The 26,648-nt window shown below is 63.0% G+C and overlaps 5 protein-coding genes across 5 annotated transcripts; 2 read left to right on the top strand and 3 right to left on the bottom strand.

The window, feature by feature from the left end:
• Positions 1-17: 17 nt before the first annotated feature.
• SYNGR2 (synaptogyrin 2) lies at positions 18-2,167 on the top strand. Its single transcript, XM_030287621.4, has 4 exons — positions 18-150; positions 301-538; positions 789-928; positions 1,029-2,167. The coding sequence occupies exons 1-4, from the start codon at positions 46-48 to the stop codon at positions 1,224-1,226; spliced, it is 681 nt and encodes a 226-aa protein (XP_030143481.1). The 5' UTR covers positions 18-45; the 3' UTR covers positions 1,227-2,167.
• A 263-nt stretch (positions 2,168-2,430) lies between these two features.
• On the bottom strand, positions 2,431-5,972 carry TK1 (thymidine kinase 1). Its single transcript, XM_002193253.7, has 7 exons — positions 5,847-5,972; positions 4,958-4,989; positions 4,760-4,873; positions 4,587-4,680; positions 4,176-4,265; positions 3,972-4,091; positions 2,431-3,862 (listed from the first exon to the last, which is right to left on the bottom strand). The coding sequence occupies exons 1-7, from the start codon at positions 5,910-5,912 to the stop codon at positions 3,707-3,709; spliced, it is 672 nt and encodes a 223-aa protein (XP_002193289.2). The 5' UTR covers positions 5,913-5,972; the 3' UTR covers positions 2,431-3,706.
• Positions 5,973-6,034: 62 nt separating this feature from the next.
• Positions 6,035-9,434, top strand: AFMID (arylformamidase). Its single transcript, XM_030287408.4, has 11 exons — positions 6,035-6,853; positions 6,964-7,054; positions 7,129-7,233; positions 7,306-7,354; positions 7,525-7,610; positions 7,689-7,761; positions 8,045-8,142; positions 8,302-8,380; positions 8,537-8,666; positions 8,914-9,018; positions 9,122-9,434. Exons 1-11 carry the CDS (start codon positions 6,050-6,052, stop codon positions 9,149-9,151), a joined length of 1,650 nt encoding a protein of 549 aa, XP_030143268.2. The 5' UTR covers positions 6,035-6,049; the 3' UTR covers positions 9,152-9,434.
• A 386-nt stretch (positions 9,435-9,820) lies between these two features.
• LOC115497647 (uncharacterized) lies at positions 9,821-12,409 on the bottom strand. The gene is given in 9 exon segments (XM_072937146.1): positions 9,821-10,112; positions 10,115-10,189; positions 10,192-10,239; positions 10,242-10,316; positions 10,626-10,824; positions 10,995-11,132; positions 11,281-11,466; positions 11,705-11,959; positions 12,103-12,409. Coding segments are annotated over 9 exon segments (1,329 nt in total). The 5' UTR covers positions 12,268-12,409; the 3' UTR covers positions 9,821-9,924.
• An 11,589-nt stretch (positions 12,410-23,998) lies between these two features.
• Positions 23,999-26,519, bottom strand: SOCS3 (suppressor of cytokine signaling 3). The gene is made up of 2 exons (XM_002196529.7): positions 26,383-26,519; positions 23,999-25,838 (listed from the first exon to the last, which is right to left on the bottom strand). The coding sequence occupies exon 2, from the start codon at positions 25,769-25,771 to the stop codon at positions 25,142-25,144; it is 630 nt and encodes a 209-aa protein (XP_002196565.1). The 5' UTR covers positions 25,772-25,838; positions 26,383-26,519; the 3' UTR covers positions 23,999-25,141.
• Between the last annotated feature and the right edge of the window lie 129 nt (positions 26,520-26,648).

The following is a 26,648-nucleotide window of genomic DNA, read 5'->3' as shown; positions in this document are numbered from 1 at the left end:
CGGCCCTCCCAGGGCGGTGCCGCGCAGGAGCGGCGGCGGAACGCCATGGAGGGCGGCGGAGGCGCCTACGGGGCGGCCAAGGCCGGCGGTGCCTTCAGCCTGGTCCGCTTCGTGCAGCAGCCGCAGGTGCTGGCGCGGATCGTCAGCGCGGTGAGTCGGGACAGGACGGGACGGGAGAGCCCCGCCGGGACGGCGTCTCCCCGCCGCAGGCCGGTGCCCCTCGCCCGCCGGGACGGGCAGCCCCCAAAGGGTCCCCCCCGGCCTCGGTGCCGCCCACCGGACATCGGCTCCGCCCCGCAGGTCTTCGCCCTGATCGTGTTCGCCTGCCTGGTCGGGGATGGCTACATGAGCCGGCCCGAGGACCCCCAGCTCTACTGCATCTTCAACCACAACGAGGACGCGTGTCGCTACGGCATCGGCATCGGCGTCCTCGCCTTCCTCGCCTGCATCTTCTTCTTCATGGTGGACGTCTATTTCCCCCAGATCAGCAACACTACCGACCGCAAGTACCTGGTCCTGGCCGACCTCGGCTTCTCAGGTACCGGGGGCGCGGGCTGTGCCTGCTGCGGCTGCCGCAATGGCCGCCGTGTCCCGTGACGCGGCTGCCGGTGCCTGGCGGAGGGAGTCGGTCGCTCCCGTCTGGCGCGCTGCCCGCGGCCACGCGCTGCTGCCGCTGCTGAGTGCCCCGAGGAGCGGCTGCCCCTGGGCGGGTGCCGCAGGGTCTGGGCCCGGGACTGCCCAGGAGAGGCAGGACCAGCCCTGGCCCCTCATGCCACTTCCCTCCATAGGTCTCTGGACCTTCCTGTGGTTCATCGGCTTCTGTTTCTTGACCAACCAGTGGTCCTGGACACGGGCCGAGGATGTGTACATCGGAGCGGACTCTGCCCGCGCTGCCATCACCTTCAGCTTCTTCTCCATCTTCTCCTGGGTGAGTGAACCGCTCTGCCCCACTTGGGGGGACTGCAAAGGGGCCCCCTGCGCTTCACAGCCTGGAACGGCCTTGATGCTGCTCCTCCTTCTCTCTGCAGGGACTCCTGCTCACCTTCGCTTACAAGAGGTACAAAATGGGAGTGGAGGACTTTGCTCAAAGCTATGCTGACCCCAGCCCAGGGGTTCCGACTCCCTACTCCAGCTATCCCAACATTAGCCATGAGAGCTACCAGCAGCCACCCTTCACGCACACAGCGGAGGCCCCGGAGGGCTATCAACCACCACCAGTGTACTGAGCCCTGGCTGGAACCCGCGGGACAGCTGTACCAGTGCAATTCCTTTTGCGGGGTGGGAGGGAGGGATCTGTGACTTGGAAGGGACAGTGGGGTGGGAGGGCGATGGCTGCTTTTTTTGAAGGTGACTGGGCCTTTTCATGGGGTGCAGGAGGGGCTTCTGTCTGGTCCCAGAGCTGAGATCCTCACTGGAGGGTCCAGAGCACAGTGTGTGATTTGGTGGGTGATTTAACACATGATGATTTGCAGCTGCTGGGTGAACACTGCAGCTGCAGGAGGTTGGGTGCATGGGCAGCCCTGGCATGTGCAAGCCTCTGCTTTTGCTGTGGTGCCTTGGTGGTGGGCTGTAGTTCACACCCCCGATCCTGGCCAGGCTCTGCCCCTGTGACTTGCCCTGGCCCATCCTGTCTCCAGTGCCTTTCAGCCCTGCTGGCTGCATTCCCCCAAGTGCTGTCTTTCACTCTCATTGCCATAACACAGCCAGGCCCAGCTCCTGCCTGTGCTGGCTTCCCGTGCCTTCCCACATCAGCTGCTTCTGGGCGAACTATTGCCAAAGCCCCGTTTTCTCTAATGCCGTGCCGTGCCTTCCCCCAGCCTGCACTAGAACAGCTGGTGCTTGGATGGTGCGGTTTGGGGTCTGCGGGAGCAGCGAGCACTGAGATCCCTCAGCAGGGCCATGGCTGAGGACAGTCCTGGAGCACTTTATTTCCCTTGTGTGCCTGCCTGAGCACTGCCTGTGCTGCTGCAAGGCTGAGCTCCTGCACTCCTACACCCAGGCTCCTGCCTGCCAGCCACACCTGGAGCCTGTGGGCCGTTGTCTCGGGTTGTGTTTGCTGCTGTGCTGTGGTAAAGCTGTTCCCAGCAGCTGTGTGGGCCATCACTGCTGGGGCCAGCCTTCAAGTAGTTGTCACTGTAGGGCTGGAATAAACTTTTTCACCAAGCCACCACGTGAGCCACCATGTGCCTTTTGTCTCGGGGGAAGCAGAAAAGGCTCCTTCCTTCAGTCCCTCCAGGGCCTGGAGCATCAGGTGGGGCAGTGCAGCCCCTGCCAACTGCTGTGCTGCAAACACACTCCTGCTGGTGGCTATTTTTAGGCCACCCTCCTGGTGCTCCCTGGCCTGAGCAGCCCTCCCACCCTGTGACCAGCCCATGCTATCTCATTGGTCACAGCCAGGACTGGTAAAAATGCTCCGGTAAAAAACACACATGGGTTCATTAACTTATTTATTAACCTAAAGCAGCAGCAGAGCCTTCTCCAGCCCTGGGGGAAAAGCCCAGGCCTGGCAATCAAGTGCTTGTGAATACAATAATTCTCACCTGTAACATGGGGGCAGCAGGGGGACTTCAGGCAGCTCTTGGAGCCTTCCAGGGCACAGGCAAACAGCAACCCTGGACTCAGATGCAGAGGTCTGCCCTGGCCAGAACAAAGAGCCTGTGGACGCTGGAAAAAACCAATTCCAGGAAAAAACTTGCAGGGAGTAAGGAAGAAACAACCTTCCAGAATGTAACAAAGAGGGAAGAGGATCCTTCAGTCAGGTTAGAGCAGACTAAGAGTAAGCCTTAAGAATTTTGGAAGGCTGAGGAGAAAGCAAGAGACATGACTAGAGCAGAAAAGCAGCTCCTCAGGAGAGCCCCTTTACCAAGCAGTTGGATCTTCCCTGGAAAAATTGGTTCAAACTCTGAGCCTCCAAACCTCTCACAGGTAACATAGTACCAAAGTGGAAGCAGCAGCCTTGAACCTGAGAAAAACTGCTCTGAATTTGGAGGAGGCTCTTCCTGGGACAGTTCCTCCAAATGAGTCTGTCACAGCCTGCTAGAACACAGCCACCAGCCCTTTGAGGTTCAACACCTCAAAGAGTCAGCTGCTAGGCCTCCTCCACCTTCTTCTGTTCAACAGTAATTGACACCAGTGAGCATGCTGGCAGAGAAGCTGGGGGCCTGCCCAGGCCTGGGCTGCCTTGTGTGTCAGTTTAAAAGCTGTGTCACAGCTCTGTGAAAAGGGACAAGTTACCTCAGACTGTTAAGGAAGGAAGCTAAAACTTGCAGTTAAAATACTAATGGCTGTACATTGTCTTGAGAAACTTGGAATTTAGCAACAGTGCACAAGAGAGAAGGGCTGCATTCACAGGCACCAGAAGCAGCAGTGCCAGCCTGAGCATGCTTAGACTGGGAGAGCTGGCCAGAGGCACAGTGAGCGGCAGCAGCACTGTGGCCTGGCTTGACATGCAGTGCCCCAGGGCCTGTGTGTGGCAGCATCAGTAACTGTGCTGGTCTCTCTCCTTGTTCTGAGATGGGAATTCACTCTAGCCGGGCTTTTGCTTCAGCTTCCACCAGCATCAGTGGATCCTCAGTTGTGGCGCTTGGTGCAGGGAGGTTGGGTAGGCAGGGCTGAGGCACTGAACAGTTTGTTAAAGTACAGAGAGGCAGACCCGGTGCCTGTGAGCCACAGCACTGAGCTCCCTTCCCCTCCATTTTCCCAGCAGTCAAGTGAAGATCTTCTGAGGGGCAGCTGTCTCCAGCTGCCTCAGGGCCAGGGGCACATTCTCCTTGTTCTCTGGCCCAGCCTGCTGGGGTCGCTTGCGGAAGTAGCAGGCTCGGCACACGGAGTGGTATTTGTCAGCTCCTCCAATCACTTCAACCTGGCAGGGAAATTTGGGGAATGACTGCAGAGCCCAGCTCCCTGGAGGGAGTCTCTCCGTACCAGCAGGACTGGAAAGGTGAAACAGTTTCTGTTCCAAGGTGACTCACCTCCCGCTCTGCTCCCAGCCTCTTGGTGTAGGAGGCCTCCCGGAAACACTCCATGCACACAGCGTTCAGCTTCACCACGCTCTCCGCCAGTGGCACCAGGTTCAGGATGCTCCCAAAGGCCTGTGTGAGACAGCAGGGAAGATGCTGCTGGGTTGGTTCCACGAGGGTCCCAAAGCAGCTGCTGTGACACAATGAGTGTTTTACCTTTCTCTGGAAAGTCCCATCCAGAGCAGCAACAATGACAGTTTTCCCAGTATTGGCCATTGTCTCGCAGAACTCCACAATGTCTGGGAACTGGAGGGGTACAGACACATTGTAAAGAAGGCGGGGGGCAGCACTTGGCTCCAGATCCCACAGTGCATGCCCAGACAGCCGCACCAGGAGCAAGGAAAATCAGAGCCATATGCCCTGCCTGTGAAATGGGCTGCAGTCCCACAGTCCTGTCTGCAGGGATTATAGGGAAGAAGGCTTTGACTGTAAGCACAGGCCACATGGATCAAACCGCCTCAGGGCATTACTTCCCCCCTTCCTACAAAGGACAGGCCTTGGTGTGCACAGGGTGTACCGAGGAGTCTGTGTCCCGCAGAGCCCAGCAAACCCATCCCATCCACTTACGAACTGTCCCTCATCGATGCCGATGACGGCAGCGCCCAGCGCTTCCTGGTAGACGTCCTGGAGGAGCCCAGCGGGCAGGGCCTCCATGGTGCTCCTGTGGGCAGGGAGGGAGTGAGGTGGACAGGCCAGGCAGCCCCATGGAAGTGGGGTGTCCTTCTGCCCCGGGAGCTCACTTGTCGTGTGTGGAGACTCCGGAAGAGCTGTAGCGTGTGTCCTTGGCATACTTCACCAGCAGGCACTGGTACTGGGCGAGCTGGAACCGTCGTACTCGCCGCATGAGTTCCGTGCTGCAAGACACAGTGTCAGCGGGCCTCAGCCTCAGCCCGCTGCCTTCCCGTGCTCCAGCCCTGCGTCTCCCGCTCCGTGCCTACCTCTTTCCGGAGAACATGGGCCCGAAGATCACCTAGGGCAGACCGGCGCGGTCAGAGCAGCAGCCAGCGGGAAGCCCCGGCTCCACCCAGTCGGGGGTCCCCGCAGACCCCTCAGCCCGGCGCGGCACCTGTACCTGCCCCCATCCCGTGCCCCGGGCAGTGCCGTACCCGTATCTGCCCCCAGCCCGTTCCCGGGGCAGTGCCGTACCCGTACATGCCCACATCCCGTTCCCAGAGCAGTACCGTACCCGTATCTGCCCCCAGCCCGTTCCCGGGGCAGTACCGTACCCGTATCTGCCCCCAGCCCGTTCCCGGGGCAGTACCGTACCCGTATCTGTCCCCAGCCCGTTCCCGGGGCAGTGCCGTACCCGTATCTGCCCCCATCCCGTGCCCCGGGCAGTGCCGTACCCGTATCTGCCTCCATCCCGTGCCCCGGGCAGTGCCGTACCCGTACATGCCCACATCCCGTTCCCGGGGTAGTACCGTACCCGTATCTGCCCCCAGCCCGTTCCCGGGGCAGTACCGTACCCGTACATGCCCACATCCCGTTCCCGGGGCAGTACCGTACCTGTATCTGCCCCCAGCCCGTTCCCGGGGCAGTACCGTACCCGTACATGCCCACATCCCGTTCCCGGGGCAGTACCGTACCCGTATCTGCCCCCAGCCCGTTCCCGGAGCAGTACCGTACCCGTATCTGCCCCCATCCCGTGCCCCGGGCAGTGCCGTACCCGTATCTGCCCCCAGCCCGTTCCCGGGGCAGTATCGTACCCGTACCTGTCCCCATCCCGTACCCAGGGCAGTATCGTACCCGTACATGCCCACATCCCGTTCCCGGGGCAGTACCGTACCCATATCTGTCCCCAGCCCGTGTCCCGGGGCGACACCGTACCTGTATCTGCCCGCGGGGCCGGCTGGGGGAGCCGGGATGGACACCGGGCACCGTCAGACAGTTCATGGCGGACTGCCGGCTCGAGCCCGCGCGCGCCGATTCACCGCGGTCCCGCCAGCCAATCGAAGGAGGCCTCTCCCTCACGCGCCGCAGCGCTAGCCAATCGCGAAAGGGCTTGCGCCGCCGCGCGGCAGCGCTGCCCAATGGAAATCAAGGGCGCCAAAATTTTTATTTTCCTCTGCCCGCCGGCTCCGCCCTCCCGGTCGCGAGCGACCCCGCCCCCGGGCTCTGGCCCCGCCTCCACAATCTGGCCCCGCCCCCGAGCTCGGGCCTCGCCTCCGGGACGACCAATGGGAGAGCGTCCGTCCGCCCACCTCCCGCCCAGGCCCCGCCCCTCGGCGGGCAGGCGGCCCGGGAGCGGCCCCGGGATCGGCCCCGGGATCGGCACCGGGATCGGCACAGGGATCGGCCCCGGGAGCGGCCCCGGGATCGGACCGGGATCGGACCGGGATCGGCACCGGGAGCGGCACCGGGAGCGGCCCCGGGATCGGCCCCGGGATCGGCACCGGGAGCGGCCCCGGGATCGGACCGGGATCGGCACCGGGAGCGGCACCGGGAGCGGCCCCGGGAGCGGCACCGGGAGCGGCACAGGGATCGGCCCCGGGATCGGCACAGGGATCGGCACCGGGAGCGGCCCCGGGAGCGGCCCCGGGAGCGGCCCCGGGATCGGCACCGGGAGCGGCACAGGGATCGGCCCCGGGATCGGCACAGGGATCGGCACCGGGAGCGGCCCCGGGAGCGGCCCCGGGATCGGCACCGGGAGCGGCACCGGGAGCGGCCCCGAGATCGGCACCGGGAGCGGCCCCGGGAGCGGCCCCGAGATCGGCACCGGGAGCGGCACCGGGAGCGGCGCCGGGAGCGGCCCCGGGAGCGGCACAGAGAACGGCACCGGGATCGGCACCGGGAGCGGCTCCACGATGGGTGGGTGGCGGGACATGTCCCCGGAGGTAGGGCTCCGAGGCAGGTCCCGCGGGTGAGCAGAGCGCGGTTCTCGTCCGGGCCGCCGGTTGGGGGTTTTGGCGTGGCCCCGCCGCTGCCCCGGTGCCTCCCGTTGCAGGCGCTGGAGGACCATTACTCTCCTAGTCGCTGGTCCCCCCGCCTGGACCGGGACACCATCATCGACGCCCACCTCGCGGTGACGGCGGCAGGTGGGGATCGCGGCGCCGGGAGAGAGGCTGCGCTCGCTGCCGCGGCACCGTGCTGCACCGCCTCCCCCCCGCAGGAACCGAACGGGCCCGGACCAGCGCGCGGACCTTGCTGCACGTGCCCTATGGCACCGGGGACGGGGAGAAGCTGGACATCTATTTACCCACGACCCCTTCTGAGAGTGAGTGACGGGGTGGCGGGGGCGGGAGCGGGCAGGTTGGACACCCGGCTCATCCCGCCCTGTGCTGCACAGCCTTCCCGATTCTGGTTTACATCCATGGCGGATACTGGCAGTGCTTGAGGTGAGGTGGGCTGTCGGTGAGAGGTTCCCCGGGAAGGGACCCGCTCACCAATTCCTGCTGATTCCTTCTCCTGACACTGGGGCTTGCTCTGGGTACACTGGGTCTGACCAGTCCCCAGCTGGCCCTGCAGCCCCTGGCTCCCGCAGCCTGTCAGCATCTTTCTCCCCCAGTAAGGACAATTCGGGGTTTGCAGCCCCTCCGCTGGTGTCGCAGGGCGTGGCAGTGGTGGCGGTGGGGTACGACATAGCCCCTAAAGGTAGGTGCTGCCCTGCAGAGGCTGCAGCTGCCTGCGCAGCCCAGCGCCCTCCAACCCTGCCCTTTGTCCTCTGCCCAGGCCACATGGACACCATGGTGCTGCAGGTGCGCCGCAGCCTCGTCTTCCTGGTGGAGCGGTACCCCAGGAACAGGTGGGCAGCTCCCAGGTCAGGGCTTGGTCTGTGGGAGTGGCTGGGGGGCAAACAAAGCCTTCAGCAGGACAAAGGCTTTGGCACCTCAGTCCAAGCACTGGGCAGTGCCTGTGGCCACAATCCCCTGTCACTGCACAAGGCAGCAGCTGATGGATTGGGAAACATCTGAGCTGACACATTCGGGCTGTGCCACCTCCTCTGCACGGAGCAAAGCGTGCCTAGGTGTCCCTAGGTGTCCCTCTCAGTCACTCCCTCCTACTGGCTCACTGCTCCCTCCTTCCAGAGGCATTTACCTGTGTGGACACTCGGCAGGGGCCCACCTGGCAGCCATGGTGCTGTCCACAGACTGGACGGAATTCCAAGTGGTGCCAGATATCAAAGGTAGTGTTGCCATGTCCCAGAACAGGGTGGGGAGAAGAACTGGTCTCCACACCTGGGACAAGGCTGTGGGGCTGATTATGCTAACTGATTGTGAGGTCCCCAGGGCTGTGAGAGCCACCCAGGCTGCAGCTTTTCACCTGCCAGTGCCTCTGCCTCTAGGAGCGGTGCTGGTGAGCGGCCTGTATGACCTGGAGCCCATCCTGCACACCTACGTGAACGACGCTCTGAACATGAGCCGGTGAGCTCCCATGCTGTGGGGACAGCCATGGGGACAGAGGACAGGGAGGCGGTGTCAGTCAGGCAGCCACTCTGCTCCAGCTGGGGAGCCCAGCTGACAGCACGGGCACCCTTGGATGAAGGGCTGCATCAGCTGCTATCGGTGTGACTCCTGCAGGGAGGTGGCCCAGAGGAACAGCCCCATGAGACATGTCATCCCGGCAGCGCCAGCAGCCTGTGAGATGCTTGTGGCTGTGGCCCAGCATGACTCCCCAGAGTTTCGCAGGCAGTCACAGGAGTACAACCAGGTGAGCATCAGGCGGTCGCAGGAGCACGGCCAGGTGAGCTCCAGCAGCACCCTGCTCGGCTCTGGTGGGGACACTGCTCCAAGCAGCCCTCACCAACTTACCCAACTGGGAGGAAGAGCTTCTGTGCTGATCCAAAGCAGTTTCTGGTTCACAAGAGGACACCAGTCCTTGTCGAGACATTATTCCTGCTGCTTGTCCAGGGCAGGTGGAGTTTGGGGTCCATCCTGCGGCACTGCTCTCTCTGCAGGCCCTGCGCGCGGCTGGCTGGTCCGTCTCACTGCTGGATCTGGCTGGTGTGGATCACTTTAACATCATTGAGAGGCTGTCAGAGGACAGCTACGTCCTCACTCAGGTAGACAGGAGGGCTGTGCCAAAGCAGATCAGGTGGGCTGCCACCTCCCTGTGGGGAGGTGCAGGGTCAGGGGCTTTTCACAGGGTTTGGTTCCTCATCCCAGGTGATTCTGAACATGATTTCAAGAGCATGATGGCACCTTGGGAGTAAACAGATGGAGATGGTGCCCCTGTGTGGTGGCAAGGGGCATCTGGTGTCCCCCTGCCTGCTGCCACCACTGTCTGAGACCTGCACTGTGCCCTCTCCACTCAGCCCAGCCTAGGCTGGTGCCCCTTCCCTGTGGTGCTCTTGCTCACTGGAGCGCAGGGGACTGAGGGCTGCAAGGCTCTGTCTGGGCAGCTAGATCATGAAGTTTGTTCCCTCGGTGCCCTTTAAACTGCACACTGGCAATACAGAATAAAATGGGAATTACTGTTGCCTGGGGTAGTGCTTCCCAGGGACCCAGTGAGTGCACACCCAAAGCAACTGCTGCTGAGAGAATCCCTTCTTCCAGTGCAGAGTTCTGGGACTTGCTGACCCAGAACATGACAGGGAAGCCTGTGGAGCCTACCTGCTGCTGTGGGCCAGAATGACATAAGCCTCTGTGAATGCAAGTGACAGCCATCTGGGCCAGTCCTTGGACAGTCCTGACCAGACACAAACCTTGGCCTTGCTGTGCAGAAACTCTGGTCCTGTGGCTGAGATGGTCCCATGTCCTCAAGAGCAATTGTCCCTCCACGGGGACCTTGGCTGTGATGATGTCCCTGTGGCAAGGAGCAAGGAAAAGAGTACATTTGAGAAAAAACACCCTGCACAGCTACAGTACCACCAAAAGATGTTTATTTTGTGCACTGACTGCCTCAAGGGCTGGGGTCTTCACTAGGCTAGGCTCACATTGGTTTGTCAGGCTGCCTGTGAGGGCTGATGTCAATTTTCAGATGGCAGGGAACACATCTGGAGCACAAAGGGGCTGGCAGAATGCTCAGGCTCTCCCAGTGCTGGAGGCGTTGGATGCAGTCTCAAGGCCAATTCCTCCTGGCACTTCCTGGCCACAAATTCCAGCTTTCTCCTTGCGAGGTCAGTACCACAGGCTGAGATGTTGCGGTACCAAGAAGGCGCACAGAGTCCGTGCCCGACCAGGGGAGCAGCAAGATGCTGACAGTCTGCCTGGTCTCAGCCTCCTCCTCCTCCTGACGGGACGCAGGTGCTCGCAGAGCTCAGCAGGGGACGGCCAGCCCCCTGGACATTTACCATCACAACTTTGGTCTCCACTGCGGCCAGGTTGATGGAGCAGAGGGGAGAGTCCAGCACATGGATACCTGTGGGAGGCCAAGGTGGTGCAAGCCCACTGCCCAGCTACCTGGAAGAGGCTGCCTGCCCCAGCCCCGCCCCGGGTTCTGGATGAAGGAGAGCCCTTTCTCCCTCCATGTGGTACCAGGGTCACTGAGCACAGCACGGGGATGGTCATGGCATGATCCTGGCACTCCGGCCAGGTGAGGATCCCAGCAGCATCCTCACCCGGCTGGAGACCCAGTGTGGCCATCCAGGGATGGTGTCCAAGCCACCAGTACATCAGCACTGCTGGGCAGTGCCAGGTGTGTTGTTACATCCCAGCACACTCCGGGGACCTGAGGTATGTTCTGCAAAGCTCCAGGCGTTGTGGTCTCTGTGCAGCGTTGCCTCCACCTGCTGCAGCCTGAGGTGGGCGGCGGCTGCCAGCACTCCCACCTGCCCCATGCCCCTGCCCAGCAGCTTCCGAACATGCCAGGCTTTGGTGACAAACTCCCTGCACCCTGCCAACACCGCACCAGCAAGGGCGCCCATGCCCTGCAGAACCACCAACGGGGTCACTCCAGGTGTCCAGGGGCAGCTGCCCCTCCTGGGCTGGGGCCCAGCCTGCCAGGTGTGTTCTTAGCCTAACACCTGCAAACAAGGGCCAGACTCCAGCTTGTGCTGTCCCCTGCCAGCCCTGGGGACCCCTCCCCACACAAGCCAACCCTGGAGAAGCAGAGGGACACAGAGTCATAGTGCTGGGCAATCTGAGCTGGCTCCACACCCTGGGCCACCGCTGCATTCATCAGTCATGTGCCATCCATGTGCACCCGCAGTCTGTAATGGTCTGCAAGCCCACGGACCTGGGAGTCAGGGGGACAGCTGGTTTGGGAAGGACCACTGGAACACCACGAGCCATCTCTGAGCTTCAGTGTCCCCACAGTGCCATTGTGCAGGGCCCAGCTGCCCATGCCAGGCAGGATTGTGCCAGGACCATCTGTGGGCTCTCACCTGCCTGAGACAGGTGAGGAGCAGTGCCTGGCCCCCCCACGAGTTGTGCATGTTCTCCAGACAGATGAGCTCAGGATACGTGTGGTACCGGCTGCCGTGCGCCTCACGGAGAGTCAGCTCCAGCTGATCCAGGTCAAACCTGCCATTTGGCAGATCTGGCAGTGCCTGGGAGTGCACACCGGCGACCTGTGCCAAGAGCACAGAGCTGGCAGGGGACAGTCATGGTGCACGGGGGCTCCGGCCCTCTGTCCCCTCCGTCAGGTGTGTACAGCCCCCACTCGTGCTGCAGCCCGTGGCTTGGGACAATGATCCAGGGGATGCCCTGGCAGCGGATCCTCTGCCCGGCCGGGCCCTGGCAGCAGAGAAGGGCAGCAGGCGGCCGCCCTCCTGCCATCGTACCCACCGCCACGGCCCCCGCGCTCGCCTGCGCGGCCCTGCCGTGCCCGCAGAGGTGCAGGTGGGCGTCCTGGCCCGGGAAGGGCTGAGCCCCGCCGCGCTGGCAGTGGCACATCACTGGGAGAGAAGGGCCGAGAGGGACGGGGCCAAGGGCAGCACCCCACAGCCTGGGGGCACGAGGGGCTGCGAATGCAGCCCCGGACTCGCCGGCGATGAGGTTCATCATGGTGGCCGTGGGCACGAACAGAGCCGATTCCGTCCCCACAGTCCCCGCGGCCCGGCGCTGCAGCTCTGCGCGGGGACACGGGTGTCCTGGGGGGCTGGCGCTGGGCAGGCCCAGGGGCTTGGGGACCCCACAGGTCCCGGCTGCGCCCGCAGTCCCGCTCCTGGCCCCTCATCCCGCTGCCCCCGGGTCGTGGGCTTTGCAGACAGCCCATTCACTGCCGGGTCCTCCCCGTAGTCGTCGTCGCCCACGGTGGCGAGGGCCACGTCGCATCGCCGCGCACGGCCGAGGGTCACCGTGTCACTCCGCAGGTCCGCGACAAGCGGCAAGGCTGCGGCGGGACCCCGCGGCTCCGTCCCCCCGGTCATCCTCCCCGGCCCGGGCAGCCGCCCCCACCGCAGCACCGCCCGCACGGCCGGGACCGCCCCCCGCAAGGGCTCCCGGGCGGGGGCGGGATCGCCCGTCCCGGGAATACGGGGCGGGAGCGGGACGCCGCGCGCCAACCGGGGCTGCCTCGGAACGCCGGCCCTACGAGCCCCCATCCTTCCATCCCCCACCACTCTGGCGCTGGGGAACACGCTGGGGGCTGCCCCGGCCCCGCACTGCCCCGCGGCCCCTCCCCATCCTGGGTGTCCCACGGGAGGGAGCGCCAGGGGGATCCTGCCGAGGCTTTTCCATGGCTGAGCAGGAATTGCTCCCGCCCCGCTGCGCCCGCTGCCAGCGAGGCTGGCACGGGATCGTCTGGGCGCTGGGAACTGGCTCCGGCTCTGGCTGCGTCTGCCCTGGCAGCAGCCGACGCGCAGTCCGATGGCACCGCAGGTGGGCTGGCACTGCAGCGGTGCTCTGGATCTCTGGGCAGCTACACACGTCTCGGCACTCTGCCTCCTCTGAGGGGACCCACCGGCCTCTTGGCAGAAATCCCCACTGCCCCTCAGCAGGAGGGCGAGTATCCAAAGCAGTAGCGAGACCCCCTCACCTCCCCCCGCTGGGCTGGAGCAGCCCTGCTGTTAGCACGGTGGAGGCACCGCTGCAGCACGCAGCACCTCTCCTGGCATTTGCAGGAGATCAATAGGGCAGGTGCATTAAGGTGCCTCTTACCCTCAGCCCCTGTCCCCCTGTGGGTGTTGTGTGCTCCAGCCACCAAGCTGCTGCCTTCTTCCCTCTGCCACGTGCCCCCCAGCCTTGGCGGCCCCAGGTTCCTTATCCTGAGCCCCCTGCAGCCACCAGACTGGTGCCCGCTCTGCCCATCCCCCTGCCTGTGCCCTTGTCCATGGAACACCCTCCCTCACTATCGCCTGTCGCCCTCCGTGCTGTCAGCCCCGCAGATGAGTGAGCCATAAACAGTCCTTCATGAGACGTTTTTCACACACAGGGCCACATGTTAACAGTTTTTCTTTATTTACTGCCTCCATTTCCTCTTTGTTCCAGGAACTTGTCCTCCAACTTCAAGCTGCTCATGATTAGGCAAAAAGGCCTCTAATCTCCCCGATCTGATTTACCGTCACTGGGAGCAGACGCTTCCCGTTACTGGTCCTGGACCTGGGAGCATGGACAGCTGAGCTGTGCCGGCTGCTGAGCCCAGCTGAGCCTCCCCAAAGCTGCCCCACCACACACACCGCCTTCCCGGCAGCTTCCTCTTCCAGTAAGTGCTGGGCAGTGCAGCCGGTCACACCGCAGGTGAAGGGCTGGGGGAACAGCAGCTGTGGGGCCCCAGGCCAGGGATCTCCCCGCCTCCACCTGGGGAAGCTGATGTAGGGCAGGGCAGGCTTTGGAGCCACTTTCTCTGCCTGGAAGGGCTGGATGGCTGGAGCACCCCTCAGTATGGCCTTCCCAGCCACACTCCCATGGCACTTGATGGGTTGATTGCCCTCATGTGCCCAGAGCTGAAGGGCAGCTCAGGACTCTGCTGTGGGCAGCCCCCCAGCCCAGTCAGGGTCTGCAGCCAAGCAGGGGCTCCTTCACTGGGCAGCAGCCACAGGTTCTGCAGGACTGTGCAGTGTGGCTGGGTGTCTTCCACAGAGCCCCTTGTCCTTCAGCCCTGTGTCTTTCCCTGGGACTTTGGTCTGGGACCTGCCTTGGGGGTCCCCCCTTGCTACCAGCACCCACAGAGCTACCCCTGCCTGTGACCCAGCAGGGCCATGGTGGGGCTTGATGCGGCCAGCACCATGGAAGCGCTTGTAGCCTTATGTGGAGCGGCTGAATGGATGCCACGGGAGCTGGGCAGAGGGTGGGCAGTGCCAGTTTCTGGCCAGGGGCTTGGCTGGCAACTGGGGACTAGCAGGGGCTCACCCAGGACCACATTGCACCAAAGGACTGCAGTCATCACCTGCCCACACCAGCTCCTGTGGTGGGCTAAGCCCCTGCCCCACTGGGCTTAGCTCCTGCTCCAGTCGTGCCTCCCCAGGGCTAAAATTAGCAGCTGAGGCCTGGCTGGGGAGCCGGGAGTGGAGCCCAGATCCCACCGCGGAGGATCGGGTTTCCCCCCTCCCTACCACAGGCCTGGCAACCACTGGGGCCGATTCCCGGAGCTGGGCCCCCCCTGCTACCAGCCCCACTGGCAGCCCCATCCCAGGCCTGCCAGGCCCAGCCGCTTGATCAGCATGTCCCCAGGGCTGAGCCAGGGCGCATCCCAGCTGCAGGAGGGGCTGTGGGATGGGGGAGGCAGAGCGCTGTTCCTCCCGGGGCATCATTGGGCTGGGGCTGAGCCCTCTGCCCCTAGCACACATGGTTGCCCTGGGACAGGCTGGCAGTGGGCTCTGCTCCCAGCCTCTTAAGCAGAGCTGGTGGCTGCGGCCATGGAGCTGTCAGTGGCCCAGGCAATGCCCCGGGGGTCTTGTGCTGAGCGCCGAGTACTGACTCAGGACCTGGCCGTGGCCACAACGTGCTCACCATGAGCTCAGGGTGCTTTCCTGTCAGTCTGTGAGCCCTGTGGCAACACTGTCCATGCTGCCCATGCTGCTCACCCTGTGTGCCCTTTCGGCTCCATGGCTCGTCCCAATGGGTGTCACTGGCCCAGCCCGTTCTGGAGGGCCCTGGTCACATCTGGGCTGAGGCAGCTGCTGTCCATCGCCCTCGAGGGACCTGAGCCACGGAGCCGAGCAGTTTTCTGCTGCCGGGAACGGCAGGGTGATGCCCAGGAGCACTGGGAGTGCTGGCTCCAGGCTCAGCCGGGTCGGGTAGGGCACCCGGGACCGGGACCCCGCTGCACTCCCGGGTGCCGGTGACATGTCCAGAGCTGTGGTATCGGCCGAGCTTCGGCCCGGGACAGGCCCCCGACGGACACAGTCCCGGGGCTGCCGGGGCCGTGGCCGGCGAGGGAGCCGCGGGTGCCCCGGGGAGCCTCGGTCGGAGCTCCGCGCGGGCCGCTGCCGGAGCCCGGTGGCCGCGTGGTCCGGGCCGGTGCCCCGTCCCCAGCCTGCGAGGCCGCGGGTGCCCCCCCTCCGCCGGCAGCGACTTTTCCAGTAAAACCGCCGCAGAGATCCCGGCTTCCCGACAGGCCCGGCCTCCGCGCCGGGGGGGCGCCGGCCGCCCTTAACCCTTCCCGGCCCGGCCGGCCGCGCGGTGCCCGCCCGACGGGCGTCTCCGAGCCCGGGACCCGCCGGGTTCTGCCCGCCCGGCCCGGCTCGACGGCTCCGGGGACCTGCGGGGACTCTGCCCGCCAGGCCCGGGGCGGCCATGGCCCCGCTCCCCGGGGCTCCGGCGGCGCTGCTGCGGGGCCGGCCTGACCCGCCGGGCACGGGGCCGGGCCTGGCGCCGGGGCCTTCGCGGCCGCTGCCCTCGTGGGCTCCGGCCGCGCCGGGAGCGGCCTCCCCCAGCCCATCGTGCCCCCCGTGCCGAGGGTTTCCCGTCTCTGGGTGCTCCTGAACAGGGGCTGTTCTGCAGAGCAGATCGAACATCCCAAGGGCCAAGGAGCCGGAGAACGGTCGGGGATAAAGCCGCTCTGCACAGGGTACCCCGGTGCAGGCTGCCTGGGGGCTGTGGGGAGGGAGCAGCCGGGGGTCCCTGGGACAGCCCTGGTGCTGGGGGAGCTTTGGGGCACCCTGGGAGAGCGCCGGAGCCCGTCACAGCTAAAGGCTGGTGGCTCCACATCCCTGCCCCAGCTCACCGCGGGGATGCTCTGGCCGGGTGGGCAAACCTGGGGATGGCCAGGCACCGGGGGTCCGTGCCTAGAGCCGTGCCGGGCCGTCCCTGCCGTGCCCTGCCTGCCACCAGCTGCTACACTGGCTGAGCCAGGGCTGAGGTAAGTGCTCTAATTGTTTTCTCTGTGGCCCGAGATGAATAATTGAGAGGTCTTTGAGGAGAATTAATTAGCCCGTTTATTGGCAGTAAATGCTTTTCTCCAGATGATGAAATAGATCCTGAGCCACACGTGGGGCAGGCAGATGCAGGTCATTGATGCTGCTCTGGAGCATGCCAGTGCCGGGTCCACAGGCCAGCTGTGCTGGTGTCCTGTGCCCACTGTGGATTGGCACACTGGTTCTGGCTCCCACGCTGCACAGTGTGCCCAGAACTCACTGCACCCATGGCCAGCACTTTGTGTGGGGAGCCTGGTGTTGCTGGGAGCAGGGGGCACTGAGGGGCAGGCAGGGTTCTGCAGCTCAGTGGAAGACTTGTGCCCCCATCATGCCCATGTAGCTTCCTGTTTCCCCCTGGCTCACACCCCATCCTGGGGGCTCCCTCCCTGTGCAGACCCTGATATGTCCCTTTATGTCTCCTTGGTTCTCCTGAATGCCAGTGTGGTGCCAGTTTGGGGCTTGTAGCCTGCACCTCCTTCTCACCTCCTCTTCTTCCTCCCTCTCCCCTGGGTATGGGGTGAAGGGCCTTGCATGGCCAGAAATGCTTAAACAAGGATTTCCTTGTTGCTGCATGAGCTGTTTGCCTTCTCCTGGGCCAGCCGTTAATGAGGTTTGGCAGGAGGCACTGTCAGCCCCAGGCACTGGCTTTCTATAAATCAGCCTGGAGCTGATGTGTGGGGCTGGTGTGGAGCTGCTCAATCTTGGTGCATGGGACTTCAGCTTGTGGGTCCTGGGAGCCCCTCTGGGAGTGGAACATCCTGGCATGGTGGAGAGGGGCAGGGGCTGAGTGGGCCAAAGGGGCTGCTTCCCACCAGGCAGGTCAGGGCAGTCACTTTACACATTTCCAGGAATGGCAGAAAGTGCAAAGCAAAAAATAAAGCTGCTTCCTATGGCTGAAGTACCTTGTCCTGATCTTTCCCACATGCCCAACTTTTTTTGCCAAGACCAAGAGAGACTGTTGGGTGCTTTGAACTGGGATGATGATCCTGCCCTGCCTTGGGGTGGGGGGCTGTGGCTGTGCATCCCCGGGCAGCCTCAGGCAAGCAAAGTGGGGCAGGCAAATCATCCAGGCTCCTGGGATAGCATTTGCTGCTTCCTTCTGCTGGAAGCAACGCCACAGGGGCAGGGCTGGCATATGGGCCCTTTGTGCTGAAGCCATGGTGGCAGATGTGCTGGCTGTCACTGGCACAGGGACACTGCCAGGGCTGCAGGTCCTGTGGCCTGGGGCCTGCCCCCTCAAGTGTAACCAGGAGCAGGTTCCCATTGCAAAGGGTCTCCTGGGAATGGCTGCTCTTGGCAGCCCTGTGTCCAGGAAAGGAGATGCTGGGAAGTGGGACACTTATCTCTGGGTTCCTACAGCCATTAGTTCTGCTCTTCTCACCTGCGGGATGGTTGGTTGGGAGCCAGCACAGCCCACCTGTGCTGCGCAAGGCTGAGAGGAGCCACAAGTCTCAAAGGTGATGTTTCATTTCCTGCTCTGAGTGTGCTTCCCCCTTATCCAAAACCACCTCTGCTCTCATTGAGTTCTCACTGAGTTTCTGCTGTGTGTTGAGACTGAGAGAATCCCCAGTCCCAGCATGGCTGCAGGGCTCCTCGGGGCCACCACAGTCTGCTGGGAAAGCTCTGGCCCCCTTCTCGCCTTCTCTCTAGTAGCCTGGCCCATGGTGGGGTAGCCCCTGGGCCAGTGATGTCCCCCCACAGCAGGACAGCACCAGGATGGTGGCAGCAGCAGCTGGCAGGGGTTTTCCAGGGGCTGCCCCTCCATCTGCAGCCTCATGCCTCCACCACCATCACTCCCCACACTCTCAGCCTGGGGAATCGTCAGCCCTAATAGGGGTGAGATGTGCCTGGTCGTAGCAGATGAAAGATGCTCCATCGGAGCCCGCGCTGGAGCTGACCCCCTCCACTTCCCCTCTGTTCTCACTGCTCGTGGGTGCGAGTGCAGCTGGAGGCGACAGTGACAGCGCGGTGCTGAGCGGGGGTGGCACTGGGAGCCCTCGGCCCCTGGGGACCCACTGGCGACAGGGGCAGCTTTGTGGGGCACCGGGTGAGCAGCTCTGCGAGCGGGCAGCTGCGGTGCGCTGAGAGCCCCCCGGCCCCTGCCCGGCCACCTCTTTGGGCTGCGGGGCTGCGCTCCGTGCCGCGGGCAGGGGCCCTCTGCAGGGATGCTCCTCAGCCGGGATGGGAACAGCAACCCCTTCGAGAGGTTGTGCAAGAAGGGGGGACCCGGGAGGGCACGGCCGCCAGTGTTGAAATTCCATGCTCTTACAGAAAAGCCCCCGGGCAGAATTCCTGACAGGGGTGATTCATCCCCCACTGGAAGCGATGACTTTGCCTCTCCAGTAAAACACTCCTCAGTTTACCGGGGGTGCCACTTCTCCCGTCCTGCCACCCGCCGTGGGGTCACAGGGCTGCCCTGAGCACCGCAGGCAGCACCGGGGGTGCTGAGGAGGGCCAGGGAGGCAGTGGGCGACTGGGAGCCGACTGCTGGAGAGCAGAGCGGTGGGCACCAAGGGCAAAACTGAATCCTTGGCTCCCTGCCCCGCCTGCCACCCAAACCCGGCGCAGGCCATTGCTGTTGCCAGGTGCTTTGGGGGCCCCATCTCCCGCTGGTGAGGGCACACGGGACAGCCTTTTCCAGGAAGCATGCGAGGGCAGCCAGACTGTGGAGTTCCCGACAGCAGCTCTGGTTTTAATAACAGCAAATCAATGTGCTTCCTCCCTGGCCTCCCCCTCTAGTGGCTTCCCCATAAGGCAAAACAACCCATATGAGAGCCCCAACTCTGGCCACAGTACATGGGGTTGTGAGTGCTGATGGCCCACGCCTGCCTGCCTTGCATGCTGCAGCCTGTTCCAGCATGCTGCCTGAACCCCAGCCTGGCTGTAGGGAGGGAAGGTTAGGGGTCCTCAGTGCCCCTGCCCACCTCTGCTGGGCCCACCCCCTACACAGGAGGTTGCTGCCTGCAGGGCTGCTCCATGGCTGGGCATACCCAGCTGCTCCAGCGTCTTGCCTCCTGAGTCCAGCCCCGTGCTGTGATTCCACCTCCTCCCCGTGGGTTTGCACAGACCTCGCGCTTGCTTTGTGCTTGTTTTGAGAACAGATTAGTCATGGCTCTGAGCTGGCTTCCAGCAAATGCACAACAGCACGATGGAAAAACGAGAACAGTGAAGTGATGACTCAGCAGGGTTCCCACTCTGTCCCTGGGGTGCCAACTGTCCCTGATCCTAACTGGCCCCGAGAACCAGTGAAGACCACCCGGGGATGCCACAGCTGAGCCAGAGTTGGTGGGCGATGGCAGGAAAGAGCCAGGGCCAGCGCCTGCCTGCCTGCCTGGAAGCTGCAAGAGCGCTGGCACGTTGGGACGCCAGGTCCTTGGGGGTGACAGGCAGCCTCCTCCCCTTCCCCTCCTGCATCTGGTGGGTGAGAGTCCCTCCAGCCTGCTGGCATCTTGCTGCCCCAAACCCCCACCACACATGTGGCTGGAACATCCTGCTGCTGGCAGCAGCAGCTCAGTGCCAAGCAGGCCTGGTGTGTTCTGGGGATTCCACAGTGATCAGTGGCTGCTAGGTTCCTGCCAGGACCTCAGTGGGCTGGGGATCCCCAGCTATGTGGGCTCAACCCCGGATTACCAGGGCCCTCCTGGCCGCCACCTGAGTGGCAGTGATGGGAACTCCCGGGGCGGGCCCTTCCCGTACCTCACACCTTGCTCCGCAGCCCTTCCCTGCCCTGCCTTGGCTGGCTGCCCGGCAGCACAGTGTGTTGCCAAGCCTCATTGCCAGGTGGCTTATCGTGATCCCATGGCGCTGGACACCAACTGGCGTTGGCTGCCAAGGATGAACAATGTAATTACTGGAATTACAGTAAAGCGCTCCCGTTCCCACTCATTAAATGCTGAAACAGGGCCCTTGGGTCCTTCTGGGGAGCATCTGCTCCAGCTGTGCCCTTTGCCAGCCACACTCCCCATCATCACCCAAGTGGCGCCGCTGGCAACCCTCACCCCGTACCCAACTGGTGTGGCTGGAGCTGCTCTCTGCTGATGGCTGCCAGAGCCATGGGATGGGCAGAGCCCACGAGGCTGGTGGGGATCTTCAAGCCCCCTAGCACTGTGCGCTGGTGAGGAGGGGCCAGGCGAGGAGGACAGGGCTGGTCCCACATCCAGGAGCTCCATCCCCAGCCACATGTGTGGCTCTGCCACTGCTGGCTCCTGTGCTGTTGCCGAGACTGATGTGAGGCCAAGGGATGCTCCAGGGCTAGGGTTTGGCACCTGCCTATGGCTGCTCTGCCAGGGTCAGCAGAGGACTCTGCTGTGCTCGGCAAGCACACCCCAGGCAGCTGGCAGCTTGCTGCCCGAGCACCCACAGGGACCTCCCGTGCCATGTGCCCAGGAGTGACCACAGCCAGTGCTTGGCACATCGCTGCTCCCTGCGAGTGCAGGTGCGAGAGCGACGTAGCCCTGGGCCCGGGTCTCTGCCAGGGAGCAGAGAGCAGGGGCGGGGGGGCTGGGGCAGAGTAGCTCTCGTAGCTGCTGATGGAAGGAGTGAGGAATCCACAGCTGCTGGCTCCCTGGAGGTGGCGCGGGTCTGGCTTGGGGAAACAGCAACAAAGTAGTGTTTCCATGGGGATGTACACAGCCTGCTGGGCTCTGCTGCATCCCAAAATACTTCCTGGCCTGGGCATGGCGTCTTGCTGCCATCCCCTGCTCCCTGCCTGATAATAGCCCTACCTGGCCCAGGGAGAGCCAGGGCCAAGCCAACCCCCATGGCTCCCCCAGCCACCAAGGCTCTGCTCTAGGTCACTGGCAGCTGAGCTGCTACCAGGACAGGGACTTTGAGCAGTATCTTGAGTACAGAGGCTCAAGATGAGGGGCAGTTGTGGAACCGAGGGGTTCTGGTGACATAAAGTTGCAGCCCTGCTCCTTCTCCAGCCCAAGCAGCTGTCTCTTGTCCTGGGCCTGAAGCTGGGACCACCACTGCCAGCTCTGGGCTCTGCTGAGGAGCTCCTGCTTGTGCTTCCTGGCAGCTCACTAGGAGCAGATGTCCCAGTCCCTGTTCCCAAATGTCCCTGTGCCCTAGCCTGCAGAGCAATTGCAATGTAAAGAGCAGGTGGTGCCATTTACAGTAAGTTCCCAGCTGCTGCACAGCCCTTTCCTGCATTCTACTGGGAAACGGTGGTAGATGTGGGAATGTCCTGGCGCTGCAGAGCCAAGCAGGAAGAAGTGCGTGAAGGGAGTGCCGCGAGGTCAGGGTGTTCATGGCAAACTCGCTGCCTGGCTCTGCTGCCTCAGGGACCTCTGGTGCTGTGTCCACTGCCACCTTCCTTGGGGTGCCAGTGTGGGGTGAGGGAGCCTTCATGGGTCTGCCCTCCTTCTCTGTGACCAGATGGATTTTCTGCATGGTTGGTGTAGCCACAGCAGAGCTGCGGTGCTGACCGAGCCCTCTGCTGCTATGCCCGCAGCAATCTCCGGCTGCGGTGGTTTCCTGTTTTGGCTCTGCAGAGGCTGGTTACACACCAGAGCAGGTTTCCTGCACCCCTGACCCCACAGAGTTCAGGTTCACCATCCCGGTGGACACTTCCTTCTTGTGCCAGTAATGAGCCAGCAGTGTGATGGGAAGCCTTGGTGGCTACCCTGCAACCCATGGGGGAGGCCAGGCTGAGGCAGGACGGAGCATTACAGGGGCTGCGGGACAGTAACCTGTTCCTGCCTGACCACCCTTCTGTGCCACAGCACCTTGTCGGGCTCTCATTGGGCCTGCTGCCCTCACCCTGCTCTGCATGGCCACCATCACAGCATGGAGGAACTGATAGTACCGGGGGCGTGCACTTACAGCTGCACTTTGTTCTGCTGGTGCTGCTTGGTGCCCAGCCCCAGGAGATCTGGGATGTGGAGAGCCGCAGGATGCCGAAGTCCCAGCCCTGCTTCTGGAGCCCTGTGCAAATTCTCGGCTGGCTCCTGGCACCATCACACGGTGACAGGGTCTGATCACCCTGATAACATCTTGCCCATCCAGGAACCCTCCCAGAGGGACCTCAGCTACCCCCAGCCCTGGTGAAGGGCAGAGGGGAACTGGCTGTGGGACATGTTTGATAGGCTGCTTACGAAATGCAGGGCCAAGTCCGCTCAGCTGCTCTGGAGCAGAGAGGTTTGTGAAACCTTCAGCAGGGATTTGCCCGCCGGCTGCCGCGTCACTGCTGCCGCGAGCTTGGCTTTATTCCAAGAAACCCACAGGGCTGGCGGAGCTTCCCGGATTCTTGATTCAGCCACGAGTTGCAGCACCGCGAGGGAAGAGGCCCTTGGTCGGCAATGCCAGGGCCCTTCTGGGAAGTGAAGAAGCTGGGGCTGTTCCCACAGAGATGGGAAGGCTGGGGTCTGGCTGGGAGGACATGGGTAGGGTCACTGTGGGCAGCTGGGGGCAACTTCCCACTCTGCCCCACCATGAAGTCCTGTGAACCCCTTGCTCTGCCGGGAGGGCTGGGTGTTCTCATAAACCCCCAGGGCCCTGATTTTCATCCCCTGATTCGCCTCATTCTGCCTGGGGGAGTGGTAATGCTCCTGCCAGCTGGGGGCTGCTGCGCCTGCAGCACTGCTCCCACCCCATCACTGGCATGGGCCGGGTGTCACCGGTGCTGCTGGGAGCTCTAAACTCAGGGATGTGCCTTGGCAGGGCCTGGCAGGCAGCCACCCGTGCGTATGGACATTCCTTGCATAGCTGTAGTGGGTGCCTGGGCAGGCCATGGCACTTCCAGCAGCACGCGTGCCACAGCCACACGTAGTGGCCCCAAAATAGTCACTGGGACTGTGCCATGCCCACAGCCTGGACCGGCACACTCACCATCCCTCTGGTCCAGGCTGATTCCTAAGGAAATCCTTTTCCCAGCAGCTGGGGTTCCCTGGCGGGGCAGGAGCACTGCTCATGATGCCAGGCATAATACCTACAGTGTGGAGATTGCACTCTGGGGCCTGGGCACAAAGCACCTGGGCACTGCTTGCTCCTCACAGGCAGGGGCTCTGGGGAAGTTCTGGGGGGCTGACCTGCTCCCAGGGGATCACCCACATCCTTGCATTCAACTCTTCAGCCAGGCACTGCACTGCACACCAGCCAGTCGCAGCTGCAGGTTTATTCCCACACATACTTCATGCCCCTAGCAGTGGAGGACAGGTGCTTCTGGGGGCAAGGACATCCCCAGGAGAACTTAATCCTCTCCTCTGCCTTGGGCATCTGTGCCCAGCTGGGGTTCTGCACAGGACAGAGCATTTCTCTCTGTGCTGTGGGGGTGAGCAGTATCTTGGCACCTCCTACTCTGAGCCTACTACACTCCCAGAGGGAGCACCTGCGGACCCTTTCTGACCCATGTCTCATGCCTCAAAGTACCCTGCTCCTGCAGCTCCTCACCCTGGCATGTGCCAAAACAGGACTGGGGGAAGGCAGGACTTGCTCAGCCCTGCATGAGGACTGCACTGGGGCTGTGCCACAGGCCAGCCTTGGCCACCAGCTCGGCCCCTCCTGTGCCCAGGGCCATGTCTGCTGTCCCGTGGTTGCACCATGTGTGTGAGCCAGGAGCAGATCCCATCCTCATGGCTTGGCAGATGGAGCGACGTCGCAGGGCTCAGACATACCTGAGTGCTGGGGCAGAGCTTACGCACCCGGGCTGAGTCACCGTGGCAGGATGTCACCGTGGCTGGATCACCCGGCGTGGACAGTGGCTCCAGGAAACGGTGCTTACGTGGTGTAAACACATCCCAGCATTGTGCCGGGGCCAAGCAGCCTCAGGGGTGCGAGAGAGAAATCAAACCAAATCTGATGGTTTTCATTAAAAAATAGTGCTCTTTATTATAAATTATGGAAACGTTTTCTTTCTGAATATAAATATAAATATGTGCAAAGTTTCATCTGAGTTTGGTTTTGGTTGAATTTTCAAGCATTGTTTTGCTCAGCCCTCAAGGCTGGAGGTGAAGATGGAATCTTTATAAAAGACAGTGATTCACGTTGGCCTGTAAACATCCCTTTGGTTAAAAAAATAAGAATAAAAACTTAAAAAAGCCAGAAAACCCAACCACTTCTCTGGGCGAACGCAGAAAAGCACTCACGAGATGACACACTCCAGGGGATCGTCCTGCTGTGTTCCTGTGGGAATTGGTGCCCTGCAGAGCAGCACAGCCGGGGTCTGCAGGAATGGCCGAGCAGAGGTGGGGTGTGACTGTAGGGAGTAAGGGCCCAGTGTCCTCGGGGTGATCCTGCAGATGTGGTTGTGTGGGACTCAGCAGCATCGGTATGTGACACTTCCTCTCCAGCTTCACAGCACATCAGCAGGACCCTCACTGCACAGCTGTCACGTCACCAGCTGACGTGCACTAACCCAGACCACGGGGCAGGGGGGATATTAAGGCTTAGTCCCCTGGAAAATGGCAACGTGGGGCAAAGGCATCGACCTCTTAGTCTGGGGCTTGATGTGAAAGGAGCTTTCACCCACAAGGAGGCAGCAAGTGGTACAGTATGGGAAAAAAAACCACCTTCCCCTTAAAACTGAGGAAAAGTGATCAGGCACTCCTGGGCTCCAGTGTTTTCCATTTCTGAGGGTGGAAGGGGCTCTCACCAGGACACCCCAGGATGGGGCTGGTGGGGTGCACATTCCCCCATGCTATGGGAGCTGTCCTGGCTGCCCAAGCCCACAGGGGCTTTGCCAATGGGTTCACTGTAACATCCACAGTCTGGTTGGAGCCATCTTCTTCCCCGTGGGGAGGAGGTGTCACGCTTGATGAGGAGTCCCCCCAGCAGCAAGGGTGCCCAGCTATGCTGGCCACAGCCCTGAGCCCCTGGCAGCTTGCCCCAGTTCCTCCTTTCTCCTTCCCGGATGGAGAGACTCAGCATGCCCTGCCGGTGCCGGTGGGGTGTTGTGCCTGTCCCCTGCTCTTGTGCTTGTAGCATGAAACCTTGCTCCACTGGCCCCTTAGAGAGGGGCATCGTACTGGTCCAGGAACTCCTTGATGGGGGCTGGCAGCTGAGTCATCTTCTCATAGGAATCCAGGTGCCCGTTGACGGTCTTGCGGCAGAGGTGCTGCAGGGTGGAGACACTAGAGGAGAGAGGGCGGCTCAGCACCAGGGGGATCTTCTCACCGCCTGAGTAGATGTAGTAGGTGCGCTTGGGGTGCAGGGCCCCCCCAGGCTGCTCAGGCACGGTGCAGGGTGTGGGTGGCATGTAGTGATGGACCAGCTTGAGCACGCAGTCAAAGCGGGGCACGGGCTGGCTGCTGTGGGGATCACTCTGCAGGGAGAAGCTGCCGCCCTCACACTGGATGCGCAGGTTCTTGGTGCCCGACTCTGTCTTGACACTGAGGGTGAAGAAGTGCCTCTGGTCTGAGCTGTCCCTGATGAGGAAGGTGCCAGCTGGCTCGGTGCTCAGCAGCAGGTTGGCCTCACCACCTGTCACCGTGCTCCAGTAGAAGCCGCTCTCCTGCAGCTTGCGTACGGTGTTCACCACCAGCTGGTACTCGCTCTTGGAGCTGAACGTCTTGAGGCGCAGGCTGGTGTCGAGGGGGCGACTCATCCCGGCGGCGGGGAACTTGCTGTGGGTGACCATGGCGCAGGGAGCCAGCTTCGTGTGCTCTGGATGCTGCTGCCAGCAGCAGCCGTTGCTACACCATCACCTGCGGCAGAGAGAGCGGTGAGTCCCGGCATTCCGGTCCCCGACTCTCCCTTCCCGGGAACACCTACACCCCGAGCCCCTGGCTGTTATCCTGCCTCAGCAACAGCGCTGCCGGTTCCCGGCAATCCCCTTCCCCAGCTCTCATTCCCAGAAAAGCCGGCAGTCCCCCTGCCCGGCTCTCTCTTCCTGGGAATCGGCAGCACTCATCCCTGCCTCTCCCTTCCCGGGCGAACCGGCAGCCCCCGTTTCCCGGTGACTGACCTCTCGCGACACCGGCACTCCCGTCCCCAGCTCTTCCTTCCCGGGAGCACGGGCACACCTGCGGTCTCCCGCTCTTTCCCTTCTCTAGGAGCAGCACTCCTGATGGGCTCCTGCTCTCTTACGGCCGGGGGCACATCGTTACCCCAGGCCACCGCTGAGATACCAACATCTCCGGCGATCCCCTTCCCTGGGCATCCCCGGTCCTCGGCGATCTCCCCCCACGAAGGTCCCGGCATTCCCGCTGTCCCGCCCGTCCTCTCCTGAACTCCCTCCCGCAGCCGTACCTGGGGCGCGGGAGCCGATCTCGGCGGCGGAGCGGGGCCGGTGCGCGGCGGCGAAGCTGCCGAGGCGGCCCGGGGCGGTCTCTTATAGCAGGCGCAACGCCCGCCCTCGGGTTCCTGGAACTGCGCGGCTTCTTGTAACGCGGCGGCACCGCCCGCGCCCCGCCCGGCCCGGCCCCCCGGCGCCCCGCCAGCCCCTGCTCCGCCAGCCCCGGGCCCCCGGTCTGGCCCCTCCGGCCCCGGCAGCCCATTCTGGGCAGGGCGGCTGC

The sequence above is a fragment of the Taeniopygia guttata genome, chromosome 18, assembly GCF_048771995.1.
Source record: "Taeniopygia guttata chromosome 18, bTaeGut7.mat, whole genome shotgun sequence".
NCBI classification, from domain to species: Eukaryota; Metazoa; Chordata; class Aves; order Passeriformes; family Estrildidae; genus Taeniopygia; species Taeniopygia guttata.
This window is presented reverse-complemented; position numbering and strand designations above follow the sequence as displayed.